This window comes from Lampetra planeri, chromosome 44, assembly GCF_965212315.1.
Source record: "Lampetra planeri chromosome 44, kcLamPlan1.2.h2, whole genome shotgun sequence".
Lineage (NCBI taxonomy): Eukaryota > Metazoa > Chordata > Hyperoartia > Petromyzontiformes > Petromyzontidae > Lampetra > Lampetra planeri.
In genome coordinates, this window is record NC_136150.1 from 657,255 (window position 1) to 681,773 (window position 24,519).

Here is a 24,519-nt window from a genome sequence, read left to right on the forward strand (position 1 = left end):
ATTTCCCTGTACAACAATACGGGTAAACCGTATGGGGTGACAGCTATGAGCAAGACACCAGTAAGTGAGGGAGACGCAATCTACCCCTTGGAAACGTAGTCCTCGTCGCATTGCGATGTCTCTCCGAATCTCACTCTGAATATCTTACCCCAAATCTTCTTTTTTAGTTTGGCACGGTGAAATTGGTCGATGTTACGAGTGCATAACGAGGTCTTTAATTGATGCGACGGCTTCTGCGGAGGCTTGGTGGACGTGGGTCGGTGTCGTTCGCAAGTCGGTGGAATGGGGTGGCGTTGGATCATTTGTCCCATGATCTGTTTCTGGAAATGCTTCTATAATGTACATACCAGAGTGACATAGGAATTCTCAAGGCCCATCTCTCCAAATGGGATCACGGGGCTCAGATTGCATATGTACGTAAAGACACACAACCATCAGCTCATTCTCCATCTTGACTTGCCAGCTCTCCCCTATTTAAGTCGTCGTCTCAGAGTAAAATGCACTCGCTAAAGCCCCTTGCCACTCTAAAGCCATATTGGCATTTAATTCAGCATACATCTGTTTGTTTACGCTACACAGGAAAAAAACTAAACTATGGTAAACACATTCCCTGCAAAGCTAATTAAATGTATCCTCTAGAGTTACAAAATGCCTGTATTTTTTAATAATCATTCTTATGCAAGGGCGCAATCCGTGTCTTTCCGCTCCAGTGGCAAATGGCCCCTCCTGCACACAGACGTGGCATCCTCTGGCGCAGTTTCTCCAACATCTGTTTGGCCCCTTTCTTTTTAAGTCGTTCAGTGCGAATCCTGACTCTACTTGAATTCTCATCTGCTTAAACAAAATGCATTTAAACTAAACCTAATACCAATTATTTACTCGTATTTACTCTGTCTCTCTCGCCTCTTTATATATGTACTATGAAGGGACATTGGCTGAAACGTCGCCTATTACATATATTTCCCCCCCTAAGGCTACATGGTTATAGAAGTATTTGTTAAGTGTTTTGTTATTTAAACTTCATACCACAAATTCCTACCACTTTACCAGGTCTCAGCTGCTTTATAATGAATATGTAAATGTCTGCTCTACGCGAGACAATGTCTTGAATAACGCGGATCATGGATATGAACCACGTGTGGCATCACTCTCTCTAGATTTGTGAATGTGTAACCCGTTCACAATTTGAATGCGGGCTGGCGGAATTGCAGTTTTCGAGAAGAGCAAAAATAAAATCCATCCCGCCAATGGTGCGTGAACCTTGGCACTTGTGAATGGTTACAGGACTTCAGAAACACCAGTTGATTGCGACTTCATTGGCTCGAGGTTGACTTGAATGATACACCTCTGCATTGTTCTCTTAATTAATTCCTGGTACACATTGCATGAGCTATGAAGGAGGGCTACTGCCCGAAACGTTGCTTGTTGTATTCATGTGTATGCTCCTTTTAAGGCCGCAGTGTTATTAATGAACGTGCAGAATGTTTATTTATTTGTGCTTTTGACACCATTGCCCATGCGGTACAGTATCACCAAATCAGCTGTTCAGTGTCTTGCTGCTAATCTTAACAAACTGCAATGTCTTATGGGGAAACACTTCTGAGCATCGCTGGGTACAACAGCACTGAGAAACAACACGAATTAAACATGCTCCTAATCACTGTGCTTTAAGCCTTCTTGAAAAAATCTCATGTGATGTTGACACCAATTAAACATTGTCAATTTTTTACGTGTTATTTTAGTCAGTTTTCTGGCGTCAACAGTAAATATATAGCCATTACAGATAAAAATAACACACATAACAGCATCACCGGATTTTAATTAATGTCAGTGGAACGCACTGATTTCCTTACATTAAAGGCAGAAATGTAAAACTCTGCTTGAAATGAAAAGCCCAAGCTGTGGACCACACCATGAATCGCTGCCGCCTGCGCTCCTCCATCGTAGGACGAGCAATACGACACGGACTCTTTCCTGTAGCCTTCTCTCGGGCTAGCAGACCTCGACATTGGCATTTAGCTCCTGAACATCTATCTTTCCATATGGAAGAATATAAGCATAGTACAGTATCATCATCAGGCATTCTTTATCCACTGCTGAATTAATCCCCCTCCCTCCCCCAAGTCATCGCCATGATGCAGCAATCCACGAGACTCAATACACCCCTCAATGGCGCTGCGGACTTGAAAAGGAAATGTATGCGATAGGCAACGTTTTGGGCAACGGCCCTTCTTCAGTGCGTCTATGCGTGCGTACTCAGCGGCCTGCTCCTTTGAGACACACCGGTCATCAAGAGCTAAGTGTTGCATCTCATTAGTGGTGGGGGGGGGGGGGGACAATGGGGGCGCTATAGTCACCTCTTCCCCACCCTCCTTTAACAAGCTGCCCATTGGTAATGTATTGAGATATTTACCAGAGGAAATACATTGTGCGTTTAATTAAATTAGGGCCCTGGTTAAAAAGCTGTAAATGTGGGAGCTGCTTATCCCGTTGGGAACGTTTCTAAGATCCGCCTCTGCATCCAACTCTTCCCATCCACGGAAACACAGGCCCTGAACTTCGCTCTTAATGTCAACTTGCATTTAAAGCAAAGTTGCAAGTTTTAATGTTTTAACAGCTAATTGCAATGCCATTTGTTCACTCCCCCCCCCTCCCACATGCAATGAAAAACTCGTAAGGTGCACATATTTTGATAGCAAGACACGCAAAGCAAAAACTGTTTTGTGTATCCTGGGGCTACGCGGGAGATGTGTTGTCAAAATGGTAAAAAATGTGTAAATTATTAAAAAAATTAAATTTTAAAACTTGCCAATGAACGCGCATGGCTTTCCTCTGAATTTTACATGTGCACTAACTGAAAGTTGTCATCGCGGAATAATGAATTGGGACAGATTAAAACACAAAGGTGTACAAAGATGTGACAAGTCTAATGTTGCAACTGCAATGCGTATTTTATGAGGGGCAGTCAGAGAGATTGTAGGAGACGGTATTGTATTTCATCAAGCGTCAATCTACGCTGAGCTTATGTCTAGTTGCCCGTTTGGACCGAGAGTCGTAAATTTGACCGCCACGCAAAAGATGGCGGCGGTGACATCTACATCTGCAGAACGTGCAGAACCAGTGGTATCTACATCTGCAGAACGTGCAGAACCAGTGGCATCTACATCTGCAGAACGTGCAGAACCAGTGGTATCTACATCTGCAGAACGTGCAGAACCAGTGGTATCTACATCTGCAGAACGTGCAGAACCAGTGGCATCTACATCTGCAGAACGTGCAGAACCAGTGGCATCTACATCTGCAGAACGTGCAGAACCAGTGGTATCTACATCTGCAGAACGTGCAGAACCAGTGGCATCTACATCTGCAGAACGTGCAGAACCAGTGGTATCTACATCTGCAGAACGTGCAGAACCAGTGGTATCTACATTTACAGAACGTGCAGAACCAGTGGTATCTACATCTGCAGAACGTGCAGAACCAGTGGCATCTGCAAAAACGTGAAGAAGCAGTGGGATCTACATCTACAGAACATTAAGAAGCAATGGCATCTACATGTACATGATATTATACAAATATGTTCTCAAAAGTACAAATTTACGTATCATTTCCTTGGTACAATACCGGACTACTCGCGCAAGACTTTCACATTTGCAAAATATATTATCCAGAGCTTTCTGAAATAAATAATTTGACCGACCTGTCTCTTAGACCGGGAATCATAGCGGCGCCGCTGGCTGTGTGCATGAGCTCCAAAACTCGTCACAACAAAATCATAACGCTGGGGGCATAACCCTGTAGAAGAAAAGTCAACGTGAAGTCTTACTCAACTGAACGGTGCTCATCTTCTCTGTGTAGACCAGAGGAGCTATTCCACATTCCTATGATAGGGGACGAGTCTCTGCAGACGATGACCCCCGTTGGACTTCTCACCGGGAGAGACGGTGGACTGAGTCAACCCACAAACGGAATGCGGGCCGCTATCCGAGCTCCATGGTCTCATTGCGGCCTACAGACGTCCCGATTCCCGTGCCCAGGTACAGGCGTTCCTGCTGTCACTGATAAAGTTTTGTCGACCAATGGACCAGGGTCGGACAATGCCCCGCACTTGCAATCATTTACAGAGTCAACACATTACGTAACATTTGAAGGAATTCCATTTTACTGGAGATAAATTGGTTTTCTTCACATGCACAAAAACTCCTTCACCAACAAACCCCACTTCACCTTCCACTAAATGGCTGCTCATAGGCAAATCTCCTCCATCACCGACAGTCTGAAGAAGCACCCTCGAGTTATTTTCTCATTACCAGGGTTTGTCTGCCCACCTCTGCTTTAAAACCTTCAATCGGCAACCGCACTGCCCTCTAAATGTGGCGAGAAGTTGACAATCTCTGCTGGTATTCAGGATGTTGTGGGTTTGATCCCGACCCTGATGCCTGTATATTTGGACTTTGCATGTGCTCCCCGTGGTCACGTGGATTTTTCTCCGGATCCTCCGGTTTTTCCCACCACATTGAGAATAAACGTGCGTTTTAGAATATTTGGCTGTTATACATTTCCACGCAATAAGCCACTTTGTTGCGCTATCATTTGTGGCCAAGTCGCTTCTGAAAAAGAGCTATACAGCTCAGTGGGCCTTACCTGGTAAAAAAAGTGTTTAGTTTATTCAAGTAAAAAAATAACACCTCGTGTATCATCCAGTCTGAATATGTGTTTGCCTCCTTTACACACACTCCCCAAAACTGCTATGTTCCAGTCCTCCACGAGCCCGCATTACAGTCGCTTGAAATGTTTTGTCTTCTTCCATGAGATCACATAATCATTCACGGGGCACCATTGCCCTTTGCAACGTGGCCACGGGCAGCAAGTGCCCTTCTCTGTGTGTTTAATAGTCCCGTTGAATTTCAGTTTCCCACAACGCATTGTCTCCTCCTTCTTGTTACCCTTTACTTAATTGCCGCCTTTGACAGCGATGATCACATCACCCACCTCCGCACCCACCCCCGATTTAACGTTCTAAATGTCTTGCCGATATCTCCACTATCCCACGACCGCCATTCCATTCGTAGCTCGCACTGTGTGCTTGTTTTTATTGTTCCCGCGATATCATTTTGTGCATTGAGTTGTTGAGCCAGGCTGGACCAGGACACAGCCCACTTGTTACCCAGGCAACCAGAAAGCACAGACTACAGATACTGTTGCTCTTTTTGAGAAGCGACCTGGCCACAAATGACAGCTCAAACGAAGTGGCTTATCACGTGGAAATTTATAGCAGGCAAATACTTTAAACGCGTGACGTTGATTCTAAATGTGGAGGGGGGAAAAAGGAGGACCCGGAGAAAAATCCACGCGACCACGTGGAGAGAGACACCGCAAACTCCAAATATACAGCAGCAGGCGTCAGGGTAAAAATCCACGCGACCACGCGGAGAAAGACACCGCAAACTCAAAATGTACAGCAGCAGGCGTCAGGGTAAAAATCGAACCCCCGGGCTGCTGCACACCAGGCGAGGGAGTTAACATCTCGCTAACGTGGCGCTCCCTGGGTATGTCGAGAGGCCTCGTGGCCCTGCTATGCCACCGTCTATCTCAATGCTGCTGATGGGCTGATCGCATTGCTCCATATCCTGTGATTGAAATAAGCACTGATTGAGAACGGTCTTCTCTCAGCACAATTGGTTTATTATTATTATTATTATCAAATTCAGTTTATTCCTAAAATTTCAGTTCTTGAGTTCTCCTCTTTATTGAATAATTATCCATCTCAATTTCCCTTCAATAAGTTAATAACCATCATGATTATATATCTTTTTAACGTGCCACAATATTTCACGAATGATCAGGAATTCCTCTGAGGTGCTTCGTCAAGCTCAGTGTCGCTCAAAGCCAGGCGGAAGTTGTCCTAGGAATGCATTCGCTGTTTTTTCCCAATTGTGTCCCTCACGAAATATGATCCTTTTTCTTTAGCAAACGTATTGTTTTGTTCATAGTTATTTTGAGCCCAACTTTACATACACCCTTTTATTTGGTTAATTTCTTCAAAATTATCCCGTCGTTCATTTCACAGTTTTATTTTCAGAAAATCTCCGGCAAGGAGGCGGCGATGTCCTGCACTATATTTAACATGGTGGATAATATCTCTCGTGAACATGGCGATTCATAATCTCGGACGGCTAAATCCTCTATTGAACATGGTGGTTAATATCCGAGGTACTCGCCACCGGTTAGATATTAAGCAGGCGATTAAATATAGGACGTTGATACACATTAATTCTGAAAAAGGAACGTGGCATCTTAGGCATGAAGCGTACAAACACATCGCCATACATAGCGTATGTGTGGAATACATGGCAGGCCACTAAGGGTGGCTTCTTTAAGGTGAACCGATGCGCTGCACACCAAGGACATTCTGTATTACTTAAACTTTAGATTTTAATATTGCTTTACGAATGGAATATAATTAGAATATTAATATATGATGATAAATTAACACTTCCTACCGACAGCAATCCTGTGGCAGTGGGTGGTCTTAATCAAAGACTCCCAGGCTTCGAGGTACACGGAGGGAGGTGGGAGAATATTGTGGGGAAATGGCAACCTGGCTTATAAAATGAATGATGTTCTGATATAATGACATAATATGCAAGATCACATGGTCAACTAATTATTAGCACATTCCATAAATACGCAAATCTATGCACCGGTGTGTGTGTGTGCGTGCGCTGCTATGTGCGTGGGTGTGCATTCTTGCCTGAGGTTAAACTGTGGATGTTTGTCTTCACACATATATATAGTACACGACACTGCAGTGTATTTATAATACATGACCTCTTCAGATAAGTGCTGTCAGAATGGTAAAACGATAGGGTCAGCACTGACACCACTCCCATTCACATTAACCTGTCTCAGCACTCATTTCAACCCCGCCACACATCAGGTACTCATTTTAAACTGATTCGACCAAATGTTTACCCAGGCTATGTACGCTATGCAAAGAACATTTCGCTACCGATAGTAGTTGATCTCACCATGGCACCTGTGTCGGTGTGACCGTGATTTATTATTGTTGTGTATGCAGTTCCCTCCCGTCTTCGTGCGGGGATGATGGGGCCGAGTGAGACCTCCACCTCGTTCCGTCTCGCGCCAGATTCCTGACTTCCCTGACCTGTGGCCAGTTGCGTTCGCGGCAACGCTCCGCCGGCGGAACCCAGCGCGCCTGCGCCCTGCCGCCGCCGCCGCCTGCGCCTCTCGCTCCGTGCGATCGTCCGTGCCACGCCGTCCTTGGGATGCTGTGGGCAGCCATTCTCGACCTCGTGGTGGATGCGCAGGAATCGGCTCCGCTCTGTCGGCGTCACTGCTGCTGATAGCCGCTCGTGCTCGTTGTCCTTGTTTTCTACCGTCGACACACTCCCACCATTCTTCTCAGCCAGATCGTTCCAGCAGCAACATCTCGCCACGGTGGCTATGAGATGTTAACGAGCTCGCCTGGTAGACAGGAGGTCGTGGGTTCGATCCTGACCCTGACGTCTGCTGCTGCTGCTGTTTATTTGGAGTTTTCGTGTCTCTCTCCCCTTGGTCACGTGGATTTTTCTCCGGGCCCTCCAGTTTTTCCATCCACGTTTAGAAACATGCGTTTTTAGATTATTTGGCTGCTATACATTTCCACGTGATAAGCCACTTCATTGAGCTATCATTTGTGGCCAAGTTGCTTCTGAAAAAGAGCTGCATAGCTAAGTTTTTAGTGTGGTTGTTGATATTTCCGCAAACTCCAAAGCTCTGCCCCGTGAATCAGGCACACCCAAGAGTTGTATCCAACCCGACAAAACTGTTATTCGAGATAGCAGGCGTTTAAATGTTAAACAAGGGCTAAATGTGAGCGTGACTGGCAGTTCCATCATCCACGCTTGCCACCGCGGGTTTAATTCAGCAATGGGAGATCTGGCACCCGCTTGTAATCCAGGCGTGGCCCATGCGGGTCGAGCCACGTGTTTGAGCGTCTCTCGTCCCAGAAGTTCAGCGGCGCGCTACGGGTGGGGGGGGGGGCGCCCCCAGGACTTGGGACTCGTGAAGGCCCCGCCCGCCGTACGGCGGTCTCGCTCGCGCACGCGGCGGCCACAGCAACAACAACAACTCGCGAGTGAGAGCGAGAGAGAGAGCGGACGCGGCTCGAGATGCAGCCCAACCCACAACACGGCGCTCTCGCACCTCGCCATGGGCGGTCCCTCGCCACTTTCCCCACCCGCCCTGTAGAGCAAACCCGCACTTATTTCTCATTCGGCCTCGGTGTGTTGTCAAAGCCGTGCAGTTCACGGCGACGAAAGATTGAACGGAGCGACACCGGGGCTCGGTACGAATCATTTCCCGCTGCCAGCCGAACACAGGCGCCAATTCCCGGACCGTGCCGGCTGGGAGCCCTGGCCGTGTGTACGCTTTGTAGATGCTGTTGTGTCGTTAGCAAAGTGTCTTCGTCATCAAGAACGTGTGTTTTTTCAAAGGATGACGCTCATTTGCATTCGTAGCATGAGGCAGAAATGTAGCTACCGAAAATAATGGGCAACCCGGGGTGACATTTCAACTTGCAATCTTCACATTATGAGCGGGACTCTTTAACCACAGGACCATCAGATTAAATCAGTATTGTAATGCTTAATGCACGCCCGGGATATGTTGCTGTTCAATATGTTGATTCAGGAAGGCTTGCACTGGTGCACAGCTATTTTATTACGACGATTTAACAAAACAAGCAACGCTGTTGTTATTTAACTTAGAGATTTCGAGGGAAATCTGAAGAGGCTGTGTGAGTGCAAAATCCACCGTGACAAGAGCAAATACTGAATCAAAGTGTGACACTTGCTGCATTAATATTCAGCACTCACGCAGTGTTGATACTGTTCAGCGTGTGCACACGCGTGTGCGGTGGTACGCGTGTGTTATCTCATCATATGAATTCGGTGAACAATTTGCATTCACGCCGATCTTTAGAGCGCAAGGCTATCGCAAGGCAGGCGCTGCTGTGTTTCAAGGCCTCGTCTGCAGGTGGCTCACAGCAGCTGGTGATGTTGCTATGTGTGTGCAAATTCAATTGACTATTTTGCAGGCAATTGTTCAACATTTGACATATATGGACTATGACGAAAGCACTAAATGGCACACTCTTTACGAATAACGTCAGTCGACCATTAATGTCCACTTTTAGGCATAGGGCACTCTTTAATGGTTTGTAAACCCGTAGTAATAACCAGGGCAGTCTGCTTGATTGAGCCGCGGGCCTCTGCAATAAGCGGCAAACACGCTGCTGCTGGTTTGCCCTCATTACAGACGGCATTATGTTTGCTACAAATGAACCACAATTGGTTGCTGATACCTTGAAGGAGCATAAACCATCGCACGAACTCCGGTCATCCTCGCAGCAGCAGCAGCGTTTGGCTCGCCATCAAACAAAGACGGTCACCGCATCGCAGGGTTTCAAATGCCCTCCTGCGGCCGCCTGGAACGCTCTTCATGCCAATATTAAAACGCCACTGGAGTAGCGCACTTTTATATCTCGATTGAAAACTCATTACCTATGGAACTGATTTTTGTGTTCAGTCTGTTGTACTTCCCCTGCACGTCCGATCAGCATGGTTGGCTACGTATGGTGCCAAAGAGGTTCAACATAAATATATATATAAATATATAAATATATATACAAATATATATATAAATTTATATATAAATATATATATAAATATATATATACACACGCATACTACGGGTCGGTCCTGTCGCCTCCTGCCAGTGGGTCTCCACCACCCCATTTCTCCGCAAACTGCTCCCAGCCTGCCACAAACATTTTGGTGAATGTCATCATTTCTTAATTTGGCAGATGGTAGCTTTTGTTTTGCGGATATTTGTCTCTTAATTAATGTATCATCGCCAACGTATTTAAACCCTGTAAATCATTCGGTCCATGCTCGCTGAGGCAACGAGGCTGTTGGAAAACGTAAGGAGCTGTGAAGGCTGCCTCAGTGGGTTATTATCCTCTGTGTCATATGCTACAGTATAATTAAGTCGATGAAATTCTTACAAAATAAAAAAACAAATAAATGCCCCAAGATCTTTATGCTGTACTAGAAGTGAAGGCTCCCCACTGCTCGTCCATTTTACGTTGCGATTAAGAACAGAGACAGATCTCTTGCTGCTCACAGCTGTGAAACATGAGGTAGGTCGTCTGTCAGCGGAGAACTTGAATTAAAAAAAAGTTAGTTTTGATTAACTGCTTGAAAATGAGAATTTTTGATAATTCTTAAGCAATAAGCACAACATTCATCATCGTTGCTGGTAAGGGCATTGACACGGGGAAACCATGTGTGCAAAATGAAACGTAAGAGTCTTATGGAATTAATGTAATCTGAGACTCCTGCTGCTATTGTGTTGAAAAAAAATGATTTTACGTCTCAATAATACATCGTCAGCCTCACAACATTTATCTATTACAGGAGCCGCCAAGGACTCATGCATCACACATTGCGCTCCCCTCCTCACCCCACAAACAACGCACAGACATGCACAATTCACACGCCAACAAACTTCTCGCGAGCTCCTAGGCCCATGTCAAGTCACCTTTGTCTCCCCGAGTGCTGATAACACACAGCGGGTACTCATTAAAGGCTGAGGTTGACCTAGGGCAGGCCCAGGCTAAGTACAAATGTGTTATGGGCGCCATGGTGGTGAGATGTTAACTTCCTCGCCTGGTATACAGGAGATCCTGGGTTCGATCCCGACCCTGACGCCTGCTGTATATTAGGAGTTGCATGTTCTCCCCGTGGTCACGTGGATTTTTCTCCGGGTCCTCCGGTTTTTCCCTCCACATTTAGAAACATACGTTTAGAGTATTTGGCTGCTATAAATACCCACAATGATAAGCCACTTCGTTGAGTGATAATTTGTGGCCAAGTCCCTTCTGCAAATTAGCTGTATAGCTCAGTGGGTCTTATTTGGTAAAATAAAACTAGTTTTAGCTTTTAGTTTTGTTGTTGATATTTCTGCAAACTCCAAAGCTCAGCCGCATAAATCAGGCACACCCAGAGTTGTATCCACCTTTACTAAATGTGCTTCGAGATAGGAGGATAACAGGAATTCAAATGTTAACTTGGATCATGGAACTGTGCGTGAGCCACTGGGCCTGTTTCACCCCTTACTGCAATCTGCCCTCTTCTCCAAGGTACACAAACAAACTGGTAAAATGAATAATCACAACAACAACCACAATGAATGAACGTAGACCAGATGAAGACAGCTGAAAGGAGGTCATTGTGGTGTTCATTTTGAGGAATGCTTCGCACGACACGTGCAGTGAAATGGCGGCAAGGTTGTCTCTCAGAATGTGCCACTTTGCATAACGCAAACTGCTCGCGTGGGGATTGTTACAATATAGGAAAATGTCCTCGGGATGGGGAGGCTGGATGCGGAAGTTTTACCAACACAGTCGAGTTCTTATTTCTAAATAAGTTGTTTTGGACATCCCCATAACGGACCCTGTCACTTACAATGTGCCAATGCATCTGCACCATTCACGCCGGATCTATGTAAATCAGCTTAGGGCCACCATTTTGAATCCCTCCCCTCTCCCACCCACTGTGAAAACAGACGCCCCTCCCCATCGCAGCTCAATCCTGCTCGCTCCTTCCTTCTCCCCCTCCGTCATCATCACCTCTCATCCCCAACCTCTTGTCCTTCTTCTCCTTCCCAACGGAACTCCTCCTTCTCCCCTTCCTACACCGGCGGCTCCGTCTTGAACCACGTCCACTCTGTCCGTCTTGGGGACTTCCGTCCCGGCCCTTTCCCGCTCATCTTGCCCTGTCTGCCGTATTGCGTAACTGACTCTACACCCCCTTGCCAAGGTCTAGCCACGGGCAAAAACTTTAATATTTGTCTGGCTGCCTGGCAGGACGTGACATCCGGAGGAAGCTAGGGACGGGTGAAGGGTCGCCTCCGAAGGACGCGTGGGCCTGCTCAGATTGTACCGAACGTGTCTAAGGAAATACTCGCACTCTAAAATCTAGATGGCACGGCACCCACTCAGTAGCATGGGGCCCACTCTTATTCCCATTCTCACTCAGCATTCATGCAACGTGGGTCCGCGTTTATTAAAATCGTTGCGGATTGCTATAAAACGGCACAAAAATGGACACAGAGAAGTGGATGCACCAGAAGTGTTTTGCGATTGCTCTGCACAGTACACTGTGCAGACACCCCTAAGTTAGAGCTCTTTTTGAAAAAATAAATTACAGTGGTGATTATTGGGCACGGATCCAATTCACCATCTCACGGATTCGACGAAACTGTCAGAATAACGTTGGCGATTATCACTTTGACCATCTTGCACGTATTGCTCCTCGGGTCTTACTCACTCAATTAGTCTAAATTTTTAATTTGCATAACATATGCATAGTATTTGTATGAAATGTAAATAATTAAGCTGCATTTTTCATGTTTGAACTTTAATCATTGTTTCCTTTAATAAAATAACATGAAATATTTCATAAGAAATAACAGGATCTGCAATAATATTGATTAACACAATTTTATTAACCTAGACAATATATCTCACTATACATTCGTAGATTCTAGTATCGTCATATTTCAACAACCCACATTGTAGTATATCACCTGCATTCTACGCCTGCTCTCTCCGGCAGACGGGACAGCATTATATTCATGCTGTCCCTTAAGCTATCATCATCACATGGCTCACAAACTGAAACCCGTTGTATAATTTACACGTACTTGCAATATACTAGAAGAGAAATTTTCAGGCAACAAATTTATCAAATATATATGCGACGTTTCCGTTGAAACGGCATAACTAATCTTCAAGGTAGGATCCAGGAAGTCAGAATAACCGTGTCACCTCACCCAGCTTCTTAAGTAGCGGTGCGTTCAATGGTCAGAACACTCCACAGTGGTCCAGGGTGCTTTATATTGTTTTTACTTTACCAGGTGAGGCCCACTGAGCTACACAGCGCTTTGTTTAGAAGCGACGTGGTCACAAATGATAGCTCAATGAAGTGGCTTATCACGTGGAAATGTATAGCAGCCAAATAAATACTCTAAACGCACAATGATTCAAAATATGGAGGGAAAAACCGGAGGACCTGGAGAAAAATCCACACAAACACCAAATATACAAGCGTCGAACCCACGACCCTCTGTATACCAGCCAATCGGAGGCGCCGGTAGCATCCTGCAAACTCTCGGTTGGCCGGCGCACCGCGCGCCCTCATTGGCCGAGCGGATACGTCGTGACGTCACAATGCCGTTGCTAGGTTCTCGGCGTCCGCAGGAACCGTTTGGTTCGAGCAAATGGTACCATCACAGGACCTAGCGATCAGGTTTATTAAACTAGATATTAAGTTAATTTATTCACAATTAATGTGTTTGGATTTTATTCTAATTTATCTGGGCCAATGATTAACATCGCACGCGTTAGCCTGTAGCAGGATAGCATTACAATGCTGGCTGAAAAAATCAACATGTAAAGTACACTGTTTGTAGATACCGATCTTTAACGTAAAAGATTTAAAATAAAGACTGCCCTGAGACTCTGGCTGACTTAATTTCCATACCAACATTTGATTTAATACATTAGTTAATTAACCATTTATAGTAAATAATTGTTATGCCCGTGTTATAATGATGAAGCGCTGTACATATAGGCCCCAAGATGTTTATCCCACAGTCTTTCGGTCCTGTATGTTTTTGGATATAAGGAAAGTGTAGATGTTTACTTTGGAGGTTATAATACATTCCAAGCTTAACAATTAAAAGTACACTATTCAAAGCAGACGTTATAGTATCTATAGTGAGCCCTCTTGACGTGTTTTTAGCTTCTTTCTAATTCACTAGGATCCACGAGGTTCCTTACTATACCTTTACTCGTGCTACGAAAAGTACTCGTTTGGCCAGAGCAGTCCCCAGTTTCAGAGAGGCTGTCCCGGTGTCCCAAAGATTTAGTGAACATTTGGATTTTGTTCCAGTTGTAATATACAGTGTCTGAGTTCACGATCAAGCAAATGGCGGGGGTTGGGGGGGGCTTTAAAGTGAGTCGTTGGGGCCTTGAGCAGCACGGCAGGGCCATGAGCAGAGAGGGAGGCCACTCACTGTGTGGGCCGGGCTAGTTAGTGAATGGGCGTGGTTATGCACAAGTGGGCGGGAGGGGAGGCTGCTAGCTCTCCCCACGTGTTCCCACGTATCCCAGGTTAGATGCAATACTAATGTTTAACACGTAGGTTTTCACGACCAATATTATCCATTGATCGTGTGAATATTAATGTGTCGTTATAACTCGCCACCACCCAATGACACCTGATGAATCGGCTGCATCGGGTGGTGGCGGGTTTAACGACGCATTTATATTACTACAATTTAACCCAAAAGCCTCTATTATGGATGCAATAATAATGTTAAACGTAGACATAGTGTGCAACTGAACTTTTTCTGTGTCTCCGTGGAGGGAATTGAATGAGAAGATATATGATAATAACGCCTCAGTGTCGGGCTGTTTAACATTTTACCCAATAGTTTCTATTCACCATTGGTACAGCAAAACAAGACGGCTGGCTGCTTGCAAGAACAATGCACATGGGTATGACAGAAGGGCTTCGTGGTCGTAAAAGCTAATGTACAGCATGTATCTTGAACAATGTATTCTGTGCTTCTGTGGATCACATGGACTGCTGCTGAAGGCAGTTAGGCAAATCAATTATTGCATAGCCACAGTTTTTGTTGTGCATGTGAAAAATGAAAGCAAGACCATTGCAAAGCAAATGCTGGTGCTCATCGACAATGTTTAAATAATGTGCTTCAATGCAACATTTTATGGACACTTAAGACCTAAAGAACCTTACTTCTGAGAGCAACAGTGTGGTATATTCCTCAAGCTGATGGAAACGAAAAAGGAATAGGCTTTATCCTTAAAATATTCAAATACCAAATCGACACCTATCACAAGGCATCAAATCTACATTCAGCACACGCGCTTGTGGTAAAACATGGAGACAGCACGATTTGATACTCTGATTGGCCTACACCGGAGACCTTGTCTCATCAGTGTTAGACCAGAGAACGCCAAAAGGCAAATAGCACAAAGACAATGCGAACATAAAAGCATTAATAGCTCGAAAAAAGCTGTTATAATATATTCCTCAAGCGTTAACATATATGCAAACCGTGCCCTATTTGTTTAATGTCAAAACTGAAATCGATTGGCATCCTATTTTTTATTGCAAACGTGGGCTTTAATCACCGTGCTATCATTTAAAGTACGCATCGCTCCTTATTTGTGATCGCTGCCACCATGATCACATTTTATTACAAACGTCACTTTTATGGGGAGTGCTGCAAAGCCTAGACTAGGCCGCAACCTTGGGGCTGCTGCGTGCAGCGTGCAGTAGTTACGGGTGTTACATTTTAAGGCTATAGTTAAGAGCCAGGATTATGCCAAAGGTTAAATTTAAAATGACAGAACTAACAACTGTATAGCGTGTCTTTCTTTTAACAACGCGAGCATTTTTCGGGCAATCACTTTTGTTCCGCAGCGCTTTGCAACAAATCGCGCAACTTCACTGTTACCGTCTCACCTGCGAGTGACGCTTGCTTGTCCCTCGCCCCCTCGTGGCCCAGGATGGTGCAGGCTACCGTGATCCCGCGTTCGCCCTTGTCCCGCCTGCCTGCGTGGCCGATGCTCTTGTCGTCGTTGGAGATGGGCCAATCCACGGCCGCCTGTGCCAGCCCGCCGCCGCCCCCGATGCCGCCGCCGCAAAACTTGCGCTTGCCGCGGTGCTCCTTCTTGTAGCGGCAGCAGCAGCGGCAGACGTAGCAGCAGCGGCACCAGTGGTGCGCGAGGGCGACCAGCAGCGCCAGCAGGGCCACTACGGCCAGCACGGCCGCCAGGGCGAGGGCGGCGGCCACGAGCAGCAGCCTGCTCTGCTTGCCATCTTCGTCGCTGTCGTCGTCGAAGCCCAACGGCCCGCCGAGGCCGGACACGTTCTTGGAGAGCGGCATGGCGAGGCTGCGCGTGATGAGGCGGTTGACGGCCGTCACGTCGTCCAGCGTTGCGTTGGCGAACACGTGCAGCAGCGCGACGGCCCGGTGCCGCGTGTCGCGGGCGCACAGCACCAGGCGGTGCAGACCCGCGTGCTCGTCCGTCAGCGCCTCCCGCACCGTCACGAGGCCCGTGCGAGCGTCGATGGCGAAGAGGCCCCGTGGGTTCCCGCCATCGATCGAGTACTGCATCGGCGCCATCGGAGACTTGGCGGTGGACGTCGCCGACGACGACGATGCCGACTTGGTCTCATCCGCCGCCGCCACGACCGCGGCCGCCACGTCTTCGCGCCGAGGCACGGGCGGCAGGGAGTCCGGGTCGATGGCTGAGACGGGGTAGACGGTGGTGCCCGGCACGGCGCCCCCCGTCGTCTCGACGAACACGAACGTCGAGTTGGTCTTGGGTGCGAGGAACTCGGGGGCGTTGTCGTCCTCATCCACCACGTGGATGAAGACACGGGCCGAGGAGCTGAGGCGCGACGTGGGCGTCTGGTCGAGGTCGCGCGCGCGCACTTCCAGCGTGTAGTAGTGCTGCTTCTCGCGGTCGAAGGAGAACCCGGCCCGGATCACCCCCGTGTCGGGATCGATACTAAACATCGGCTGCTGGGACGACGAGGAGGACAGCGAAGACAACGACGTCGATTCCCCGTCGTCGGCCGCGTGCCGGTTCGGATCCTGGTCCCAAACCTCCGCGCGATGCTTGGCGTCGTTCTTGTCGAACTCCTCCCCGTTTACGACGGTTATCGCGTACTCCAGCTTCCCGTTGTCACCCTCGTCGGGGTCCCACGCGGACACGCGGCCGATGATGTTGCCGGCCGGTTGATTCTCGCGGACGTAGAAGTGGAAATCGGGCAGCTCGAACTGCGGCGCATTGTCGTTGCGGTCGAGGATGCGCACGATCACGGTGGCCGTCGCCGAGAGCGGCGGGACGCCCCGGTCGCTCGCGACCACGGCGAGAGCGTAGCCGCCGGGGGCGTCCTCCCGGTCGAGGCTCTGCGAGGCAGTCACCAGGCCCGTCGTGAGCTCGATGCGGAAGGCCGACAACGAGGGCCGTACGACGGTAGGGGGGCGCACGGTGCCGGCGGCGTCGGCGGTCCGGGAGGCGGTCGCGTCGCCGCCTCCGGCCGCGTCGGCCCCTCCGGCGCCCATCCTCAGGGCGATCACCCTTTCGATGGAATAGACGACGGCGCCGTTCTTGCCCACGTCGGCGTCCGTCGCCGTCACCGAGGCGACACGCAGGCCCGGCGGGCCGTTCTCCGCGACGGCGGTCTCGTAGACTAGGCGCGGGAACGCGGGCGGGTTGTCGTTGGCGTCCGCGACGCGCACGAACACGACGGCCGTGCTGGAAAGGCGCGGCACGCCCGAGTCCTTGGCCACGACGCGCACGACGTGTCTCTCGCGCCGCTCTCTGTCCAGCCCCACGCCCGTCTCCAGCAGGTAGCGGTCGGGCGACGGCGGGAGGCGCCGGACCCGGAACGGCAGGTCGGCGGCGGCGGCACCGGCCTCATCCCTGTCGTCCTTGCCGGCGCTTTCCTCGTCGCCGTCGAGGGAGATGGACAGAGAGACGACGCCGCCGCTGCCAGAGTCGCGGTCCGACACCGAGATGAGCGCGATGGGGAAGCCCGGAGGGGACGCTTCCGAGACGACGACCGTCGCCGCCGAAGCCGTTCCTCTCACCTCGCCGTCGCCGCCGTCGTCGTCGTCGTCCGCGTCCTCGGCCGTCACGGCGTCCCCCTCGGTGCGGGCGATGATGCGCAGTTCGATCTCGGGCGGCGTGTCGTTCTCGTCACCCACGATGATGGTGAGCGTGGCCGTGGCACTCGCCGGTCGCGAAGGCGCACAGTCCGTCGCCACGATGACCAAGCGGTGGATGTCCGCCTCCTCGCGGTCCAGCAGGCCCCACACGACGACGAGGCCCGATGACGAATCCAGCCAGAACAGAGCCGTGTCCGGCCGTCGACGAGGCTTGGCCGACGACGGCGGCGACGAGGAGGAGGAGGAGGAGGACGAGGGCGTCAACGAGGACGATGATGCGAGAGACAACAGCGACGACGACATCGGAGGTATCGGCTGGGACGACGAGGAGGAGGACGACCAGGATGCGAGGCGGTACTGGACCTTTCCGTTCTCGCCCTCGTCGGGGTCGCTGGCCTGCACGCGCACCACCGGCGTCCCCACCGGCGAGTTCTCCGGGATCTCCACCGTCATCTGCGCAAGCCGAGAAAGCGATCCACGGTTAGTACCGAATACCCGCGGCGCTGCCAGCTGAAACGTCGCATGCGCATTGCCACGTCAAGACAAACATTCCGAACGGTGACCATCCTGCTGGTCCTACTGTGACCATCCCGCATTCAGATGTTTGACCAATTCCCTTTCTACGGAGACATTTTCACGTCAAGAGGAAATCACAATAAGATCAGAAAAAAATCTGAAATAAAGAAGACGTGAATAGTCTCAATGTATTTATGGGCACAGGACTCAAAAATAAAAATAATGTCCTAGCTCTTTTGGACATTATCCCAGTGAAAATAGTTCCTTTTGAAGGAAGAGTTCAAGTCTACTATGAAGGATCCTCACAAATTATTTGGCTGTGAATATGAGAAGTACAGAACTATATACCAGACATGTTCTGGCTCAGCTTCATGATATACTCCTGCACTGGTATAGAAGTAGCACCGAGTTTGGAGACATAACCCCATTTGGTGGAGAGTATCACAGCACAACATGAAAGTCTGCACGATGCACACATTTCGCTTCCAACGTGTGCGTGCCTGTGCCGCTACTTGTTTCCCGCAGCGTATTCATAAAATACAACGCGGGGATTTTTCGAGTCGTGTGCACAGTGAGGGTGTCCTCTCTGCATGCCTCCGAGATTTACAGAGAGACAACGAGGTACACCCGGAGAGACACGCAATATACAAACAGAGAGACAACAATTTTTCCATTATTCTATTCTTTTCAAGAACCCAAAACAGACATCAAAGAGGGAAACGCAGGCCATGATCGTGTAAGGAACCCGGAGCGTTACTCCCTCAAATGAGGGGCCGCTTGGAGGCACATGGGGCTTGCCCCCCGACCGCAGTGCAAGGGAGCGACCATCGACGGCAAAAGACGAAGGAAGTGGAAGGAGATGGAAGAGAGGGGGGAGCGGGAGGTGGAATAATGCCACCAAACAAAACCGACAATAAAGTAACATGCGGGCGGTGCCCGAGTTTACCGTTCTTGTTTTCCCTGAGGAGCAACGGGCGTGGTATCAAGAGTCCAAGTGTTTTTTTTTAACAACTCCTATAACATTAAAAACAACGAGTCCGATTTTAGAAGTATAGCACCGCTAGCTCAAAAAAAATCCCCCAAATTTGACAAACTCCTTTATATGCTTTGTCCCTGAGAATATTAGGAGCTGTTACCGCACTGTCTGTAAAAGCCGTCTGCCACACCACTGTCTTCCCTTTCAATTCACTCAAAATACTCTCGTCATTGAATTCCCCCACCTGTGTTTCATGTTCGACTCAATATTTTCACCCAACGTGACGCACTGTGAGTGGCGATCAAAGAGTTGTCAGTGTAACAAATCGATTGATTAAAACATATTTTCACACTCCATGGATGTTATCACGTTTGCGTTTGGTTTAGTGGCTAGCATTAGTGTAGCGGTTAGCGTGCTGCGAATAATTTAATTGAGCCTTCTTTTAGGTTGACTTAGCCTTGAATTGGCACCCGGCGTAGTGTGCAAACATCAGAACTTGCGAAGACAAAGGTGGCCGGGCGTAGTGTTGGTCACCCACCGCCTCGTGTGCCATGTCGGCCTCCATAGGTGCTCGCTAACAGCACTTGCCCCAACAGTCTGTTGAGACTATACAGGGGATTGTTATCTTTGCTCTTGATGGTTTATGCAAGTTATTCACAACTCACAATGGCCTTAACAAAACGTTGGCATGTGACTAAATAGTTCCCTTCAAGGGAGAATTAACTCGGTCCATCAATGTGCTCGGGCATATAATTCATATCTTGTACATTGCAGTGCGGATGGAGTTTTTATATTTTTGCAGTCTTAACCTATGCACGTGGTTGGTTACCGACACAAAGGATTACTGCAAAAATGTGAAAAATATTTCTAAAAATATCCTCCGAAGCCGCTAATTCTAAATGAACAGCTCTTGGCAGTTTAGCGAAGAAGCCGTATTGTTGCGTTCCGTTACCACGTATTGCCTTGGCTTAACCTTTCTCTTACAATACCCTCAATGCAGGCATGACAAGCCTTAGTCAAAGGTCCTTTGGCATTTGCGGAATTACACTTCCTTTAATCCGATCTAATAGCAGAGCCAACTGCATTTTAGATTTACGGACATTCTGAGAGATGTCAGCGTGGGTGCATTTCACGGAGCCAGGGCAACCCACCCCGCTCCCGTTGAGCACATCACCGTGAAACACACAATTTTAAATATTGTGTAGAAAAATCCGTGTTTCGTAAAATAAATAAATAAATATCTATTGTGAATACTATTAACCAATTTGGCAACCCCTTGGCTTAGCAACTATGTTAAGACAATTTTTCTCGAATGTTGCTTGGTATATTTATTGCAAACAAAATGATACCAGCGCAATTTCGTTCTTACCGAGAATAGAAGACAACCCAGACAGATTACTGGTAATGTACATCGTATTTTGATTCAGAATAAAATGTTTCTTGGAACAATAACACCTAATCTAAACTCCTTAAAGCGTTTAAAAGTTTGTAGTGTTCAAGGAACGGTCTTGTGGACATGAAGATGAAGACAGGAAATGTGAGGATGGACAAGACGGCAGCTACGGACTCTGGACGTGAAGGACAGAGCACTGAATATGAACCGTTTTAAAAACACATGCATTGGTGAACATCAACATGAAGGCCTATTCAAAAAGAGATTAAAATAAAACCAACATGAAGAATTTCTACTCGGTGGAGGAATTATACGTGCCAAAACAACTGCAGTATAACGGGCCAATGGGAGGAACAAATAAAAAGGCAAACAGAAGCCGATTGAGAGAGGGAAACACATTCCTGCGGAGGGAGCTGGTAGGAACGTTGGGTTGCTCGGTCAATGGCCAGGGTCAACGGCGGCGTGGTGTATTTCGAAAATATGGCCGACTGTGAGGGCGGGCACAAGCCGGCGTGAGTAGGTTAGACGTTGAATTTTATAAGGGCACCACGGGGTGACCAGCCCCTCCCCACCCCGCCCAGCCCCTCCCCACTCTCCCCACCCAGTCCCTCCCCACCCTCCCTTCTCTACCCAGCCCCACCCCCCCTTCTCCACCCAGCCCCACCCCTCCCATTTTTGGATGCACGACGGACGGACACAATAATCCCCTGTGGGCTGGTGGAACCAGCTGGTCCTGAGGTGGAGATCTAAACACGCTGTTGTCTAATCATAGCCATCAGCACAACAAAACTGAGCACTCCGAGTGACTTGATTCCTTTGCAAAAGGAATCTTATTTGGCGTTTGAACATCTTAACACCTGCTTTGTTGCCAGGAAGGGGAAAGCCTATTCTTATTTTTCAAATCCGTCAAATCAGACTCGACGTCTCGCTCAAGACGGCCCTCGACGTACTCCCAGGCGATAGGTCATAGATCAACTCGCAATGCCGTACTTCATTTGCATAAGCCTACCGTCATTTTGCACGTTGACATTTTGAGAAGTCGGACAGGGGGGAGCTGATGCGTTCAGCAGACTGGCCAGTGACATTTGTACACCACTCCATGTGCCTCGGTTTGCACGAGCCTTCGATCTATCTACAACAATTTGTCATTACCGGAGTGACCGATGTTTCCATATTTTCATGAATGCATATGATATAATAATCCCACGTATAATCTGAAAATTGTGTCGGTCCATCCGCCTATTTATCCGTCTATCTGTAGATCGTAACGTGCAAACTACACTGCAGCGTGGTTATTTTCCACATAACTCTCTATTTTACCATTCAATAAATGTATTTTCAGTTTAAAAATAAACGAATTGAGTTGCAAAAGCCTGCTAATTGGGGATGGGATTGTGTGGTAACTTTGTGATGAGCTGATATGCCATCAAGAAGACCATAGCCATTTCACCCAATGTCAGCCAATTACGGCTGTCGCACAGGAGTTCAAATGCACAGTTCAGCACTCGGCAGTGGTGACCTACTGTAAGTTCAAAGTTCAAGTTTGTTTTGGTGAGAATTCAAGAGGCCAGGATGAGTTTCATTTTGCGAGAGTGACCTGGGTCACAGAAATGAGAAAAAACAAATAAATTAAAGAGCAGCAAACCCAAGTCGACTGAACAAAAACACTATCACATGAGGAATCGAAAATATATTGCAATCATAACTCAACGTTGTGAGGAAAGTGGAAGCTTTCCTGGATTTAATATTGAAAATATTCAGAAACTTACTTGAAAACGTACCACACACAATATGCACGTTATAGGTTAACAAAATAGTTTCATTTTTTAAACTATAATTATTTAGTTTAACACATAGGCTGTGTCGGGTGGTGGCAGGTTTAAACGACATATTTATATTTTTACGCGATCTAACCCAAAACACCTCTTACGTATCATTATTTACTTAGTCAGGGTTGAGTTTTGGGCAGATTACACTGAGCAGATTTAACACTTGGCACTTGACAAGTCCCCACTTAAGGCAGAGGACAAAGAACCCCCATATAGCCTGGACAGGTTGTTGGGGCAAGGGCTGTTATAGCGAGCACCGATGAAGGTTCGCACGGCACACGAGGGTGTGGGTGGCCAAGACCAAGCCCGGCCGCCTTTGTCTCCCCAGTGCCGATGTTTACACACTGCACCAGGTAAGTCTGTTCTCCTATAACGCCACGTGTTGTTTTCATGACGCGAATTAGATAGAACGCAATGATCGTATGAGGTAACACATTTTTTATAACGCGGATGCGAATTGGAAATAACGCGATTGAGCGAACGCAACTACATCATGCGAGCAGGAACAAGCGGTCGTACGGCTCCCTCAGCGTAGCGTCACGCAAGGGAGTGGGATGCTGCTGGATGCTTCGAGATGCTACTAACCACGTCTTTGCTCAGCCTGCGTACGCACCTCACGTGTCATCGCGGGCTGTGCTTTACCCCGATATTATTTATTCATCACGCAGTGTTCTTCAGGATTGAAACTACTTCTGCGCTATCGGAGAAGGACAGAGTGTCCTAATTTGAAGCCGAGTCAACCTCGGGGAGGCCACTCTTATTGGACACGCAGTGCAGCGGCGCTTACCACTGCGCTTCCACTACGCACTCAAAGTGTTTACTTTGATCGTGGTAGGACTTTTGGCAGAGGCACTGTTTCCATGTACCAATTAAGGCTGGCACAGCGCACGCAGGGGTTCGGGGACACATTCTGCCACCTTTGTCTCCACTGCGTTGGTTTTGATCGCCGTGCCAAGCACTCCTCCTATTAGTCTGTGGGCCAACTTAGAGACGGCCCCCGATGTGGTTTTTAACATTCGCATTTTATTCACTTTCCTAAGGGAGTTTTGCAAAAACAGCCTCTATCCACCGTATAAACACGCCACACGTATCTACTCGCGAGGGCCGAGAGTTCCAGTAACGATGTAAAAGCCGCTAATATGCAGATGACAACGACACGTTCTCCGCCACGGGCGTGCTAAATGTAAGCGCTCTGCTTATGCCAATGTGCTCGCATTAACACTACCGGCCACACCTGCTGTTGGGAATTAATACGACACGGTGGATAACGCACCGATGTCTGCCAGATATGAGCTCACACTGTGCACCTTGCTCTTTGCGATTTAAAAAAGTTTGTTCGGGCAGAATGTCGCGTAATTGGACTTGTTAGCGAATATATTATTGACCAACTATGACCAGAAATACATTTCACTTGGCACCCTCGTTTTCCCCTTGAACATTAGCTCCCTCCTTCCCCACTCACTGTAAGTCAACGAAATTAATTAATTAATAGTTTAAAAACAATAATGAACAAATGGAGGCCACTCTGGCCAAAGGTCTCTTGTCCAGGGGATGCCCGGCTTGGGTGAGCGCTGGCTGTCCAAGCCCCCAGGTGCTGGAGCGTGGGGTGTGGAAGGCGAGTTGGTTGAGAGGGCCGGGGCGGGGGAGAGGTAAGATACATTTTCCGAGATATAAGGTCAACACCATCTTGAGAAGTGTTGACTTGAAAAAGAAATGCGAACCTTGCTAAGCGTGGAACAAAGACCGTCAATGCATTGCGCGGTGCTTTGAGTTTCGCTTCTGCGGCCGTCTGGAACGCTCTTCCTTTAGATATGAGGAAGCTGCTGGAGCTATGCACGTTTAAATGCAGATTTAAAACGTATTTCTTTAGTACAATTTTTTTTGTTTAGTTTGTTGTCCTTCCCCACACCTGATTATCACGGTTGGCGACGTACATACATACATAGATTCTGTAAAGTCAGCAT

General features: G+C 48.0%; 1 protein-coding gene across 1 annotated transcript in view; it reads right to left on the reverse strand.

Annotated features, from left to right (window-relative positions):
- Positions 1 to 24,519, reverse strand: part of LOC144732752 (uncharacterized) — a 270,676-nt gene that overhangs the window by 197,364 nt on the left and 48,793 nt on the right. Inside the window, exon 2 of the mRNA XM_078614329.1 lies at positions 15,624 to 18,294. Coding sequence (XP_078470455.1) covers positions 15,624 to 18,294 — 2,671 coding nt within the window. The remainder of the gene's footprint in view (positions 1 to 15,623; positions 18,295 to 24,519) is intronic.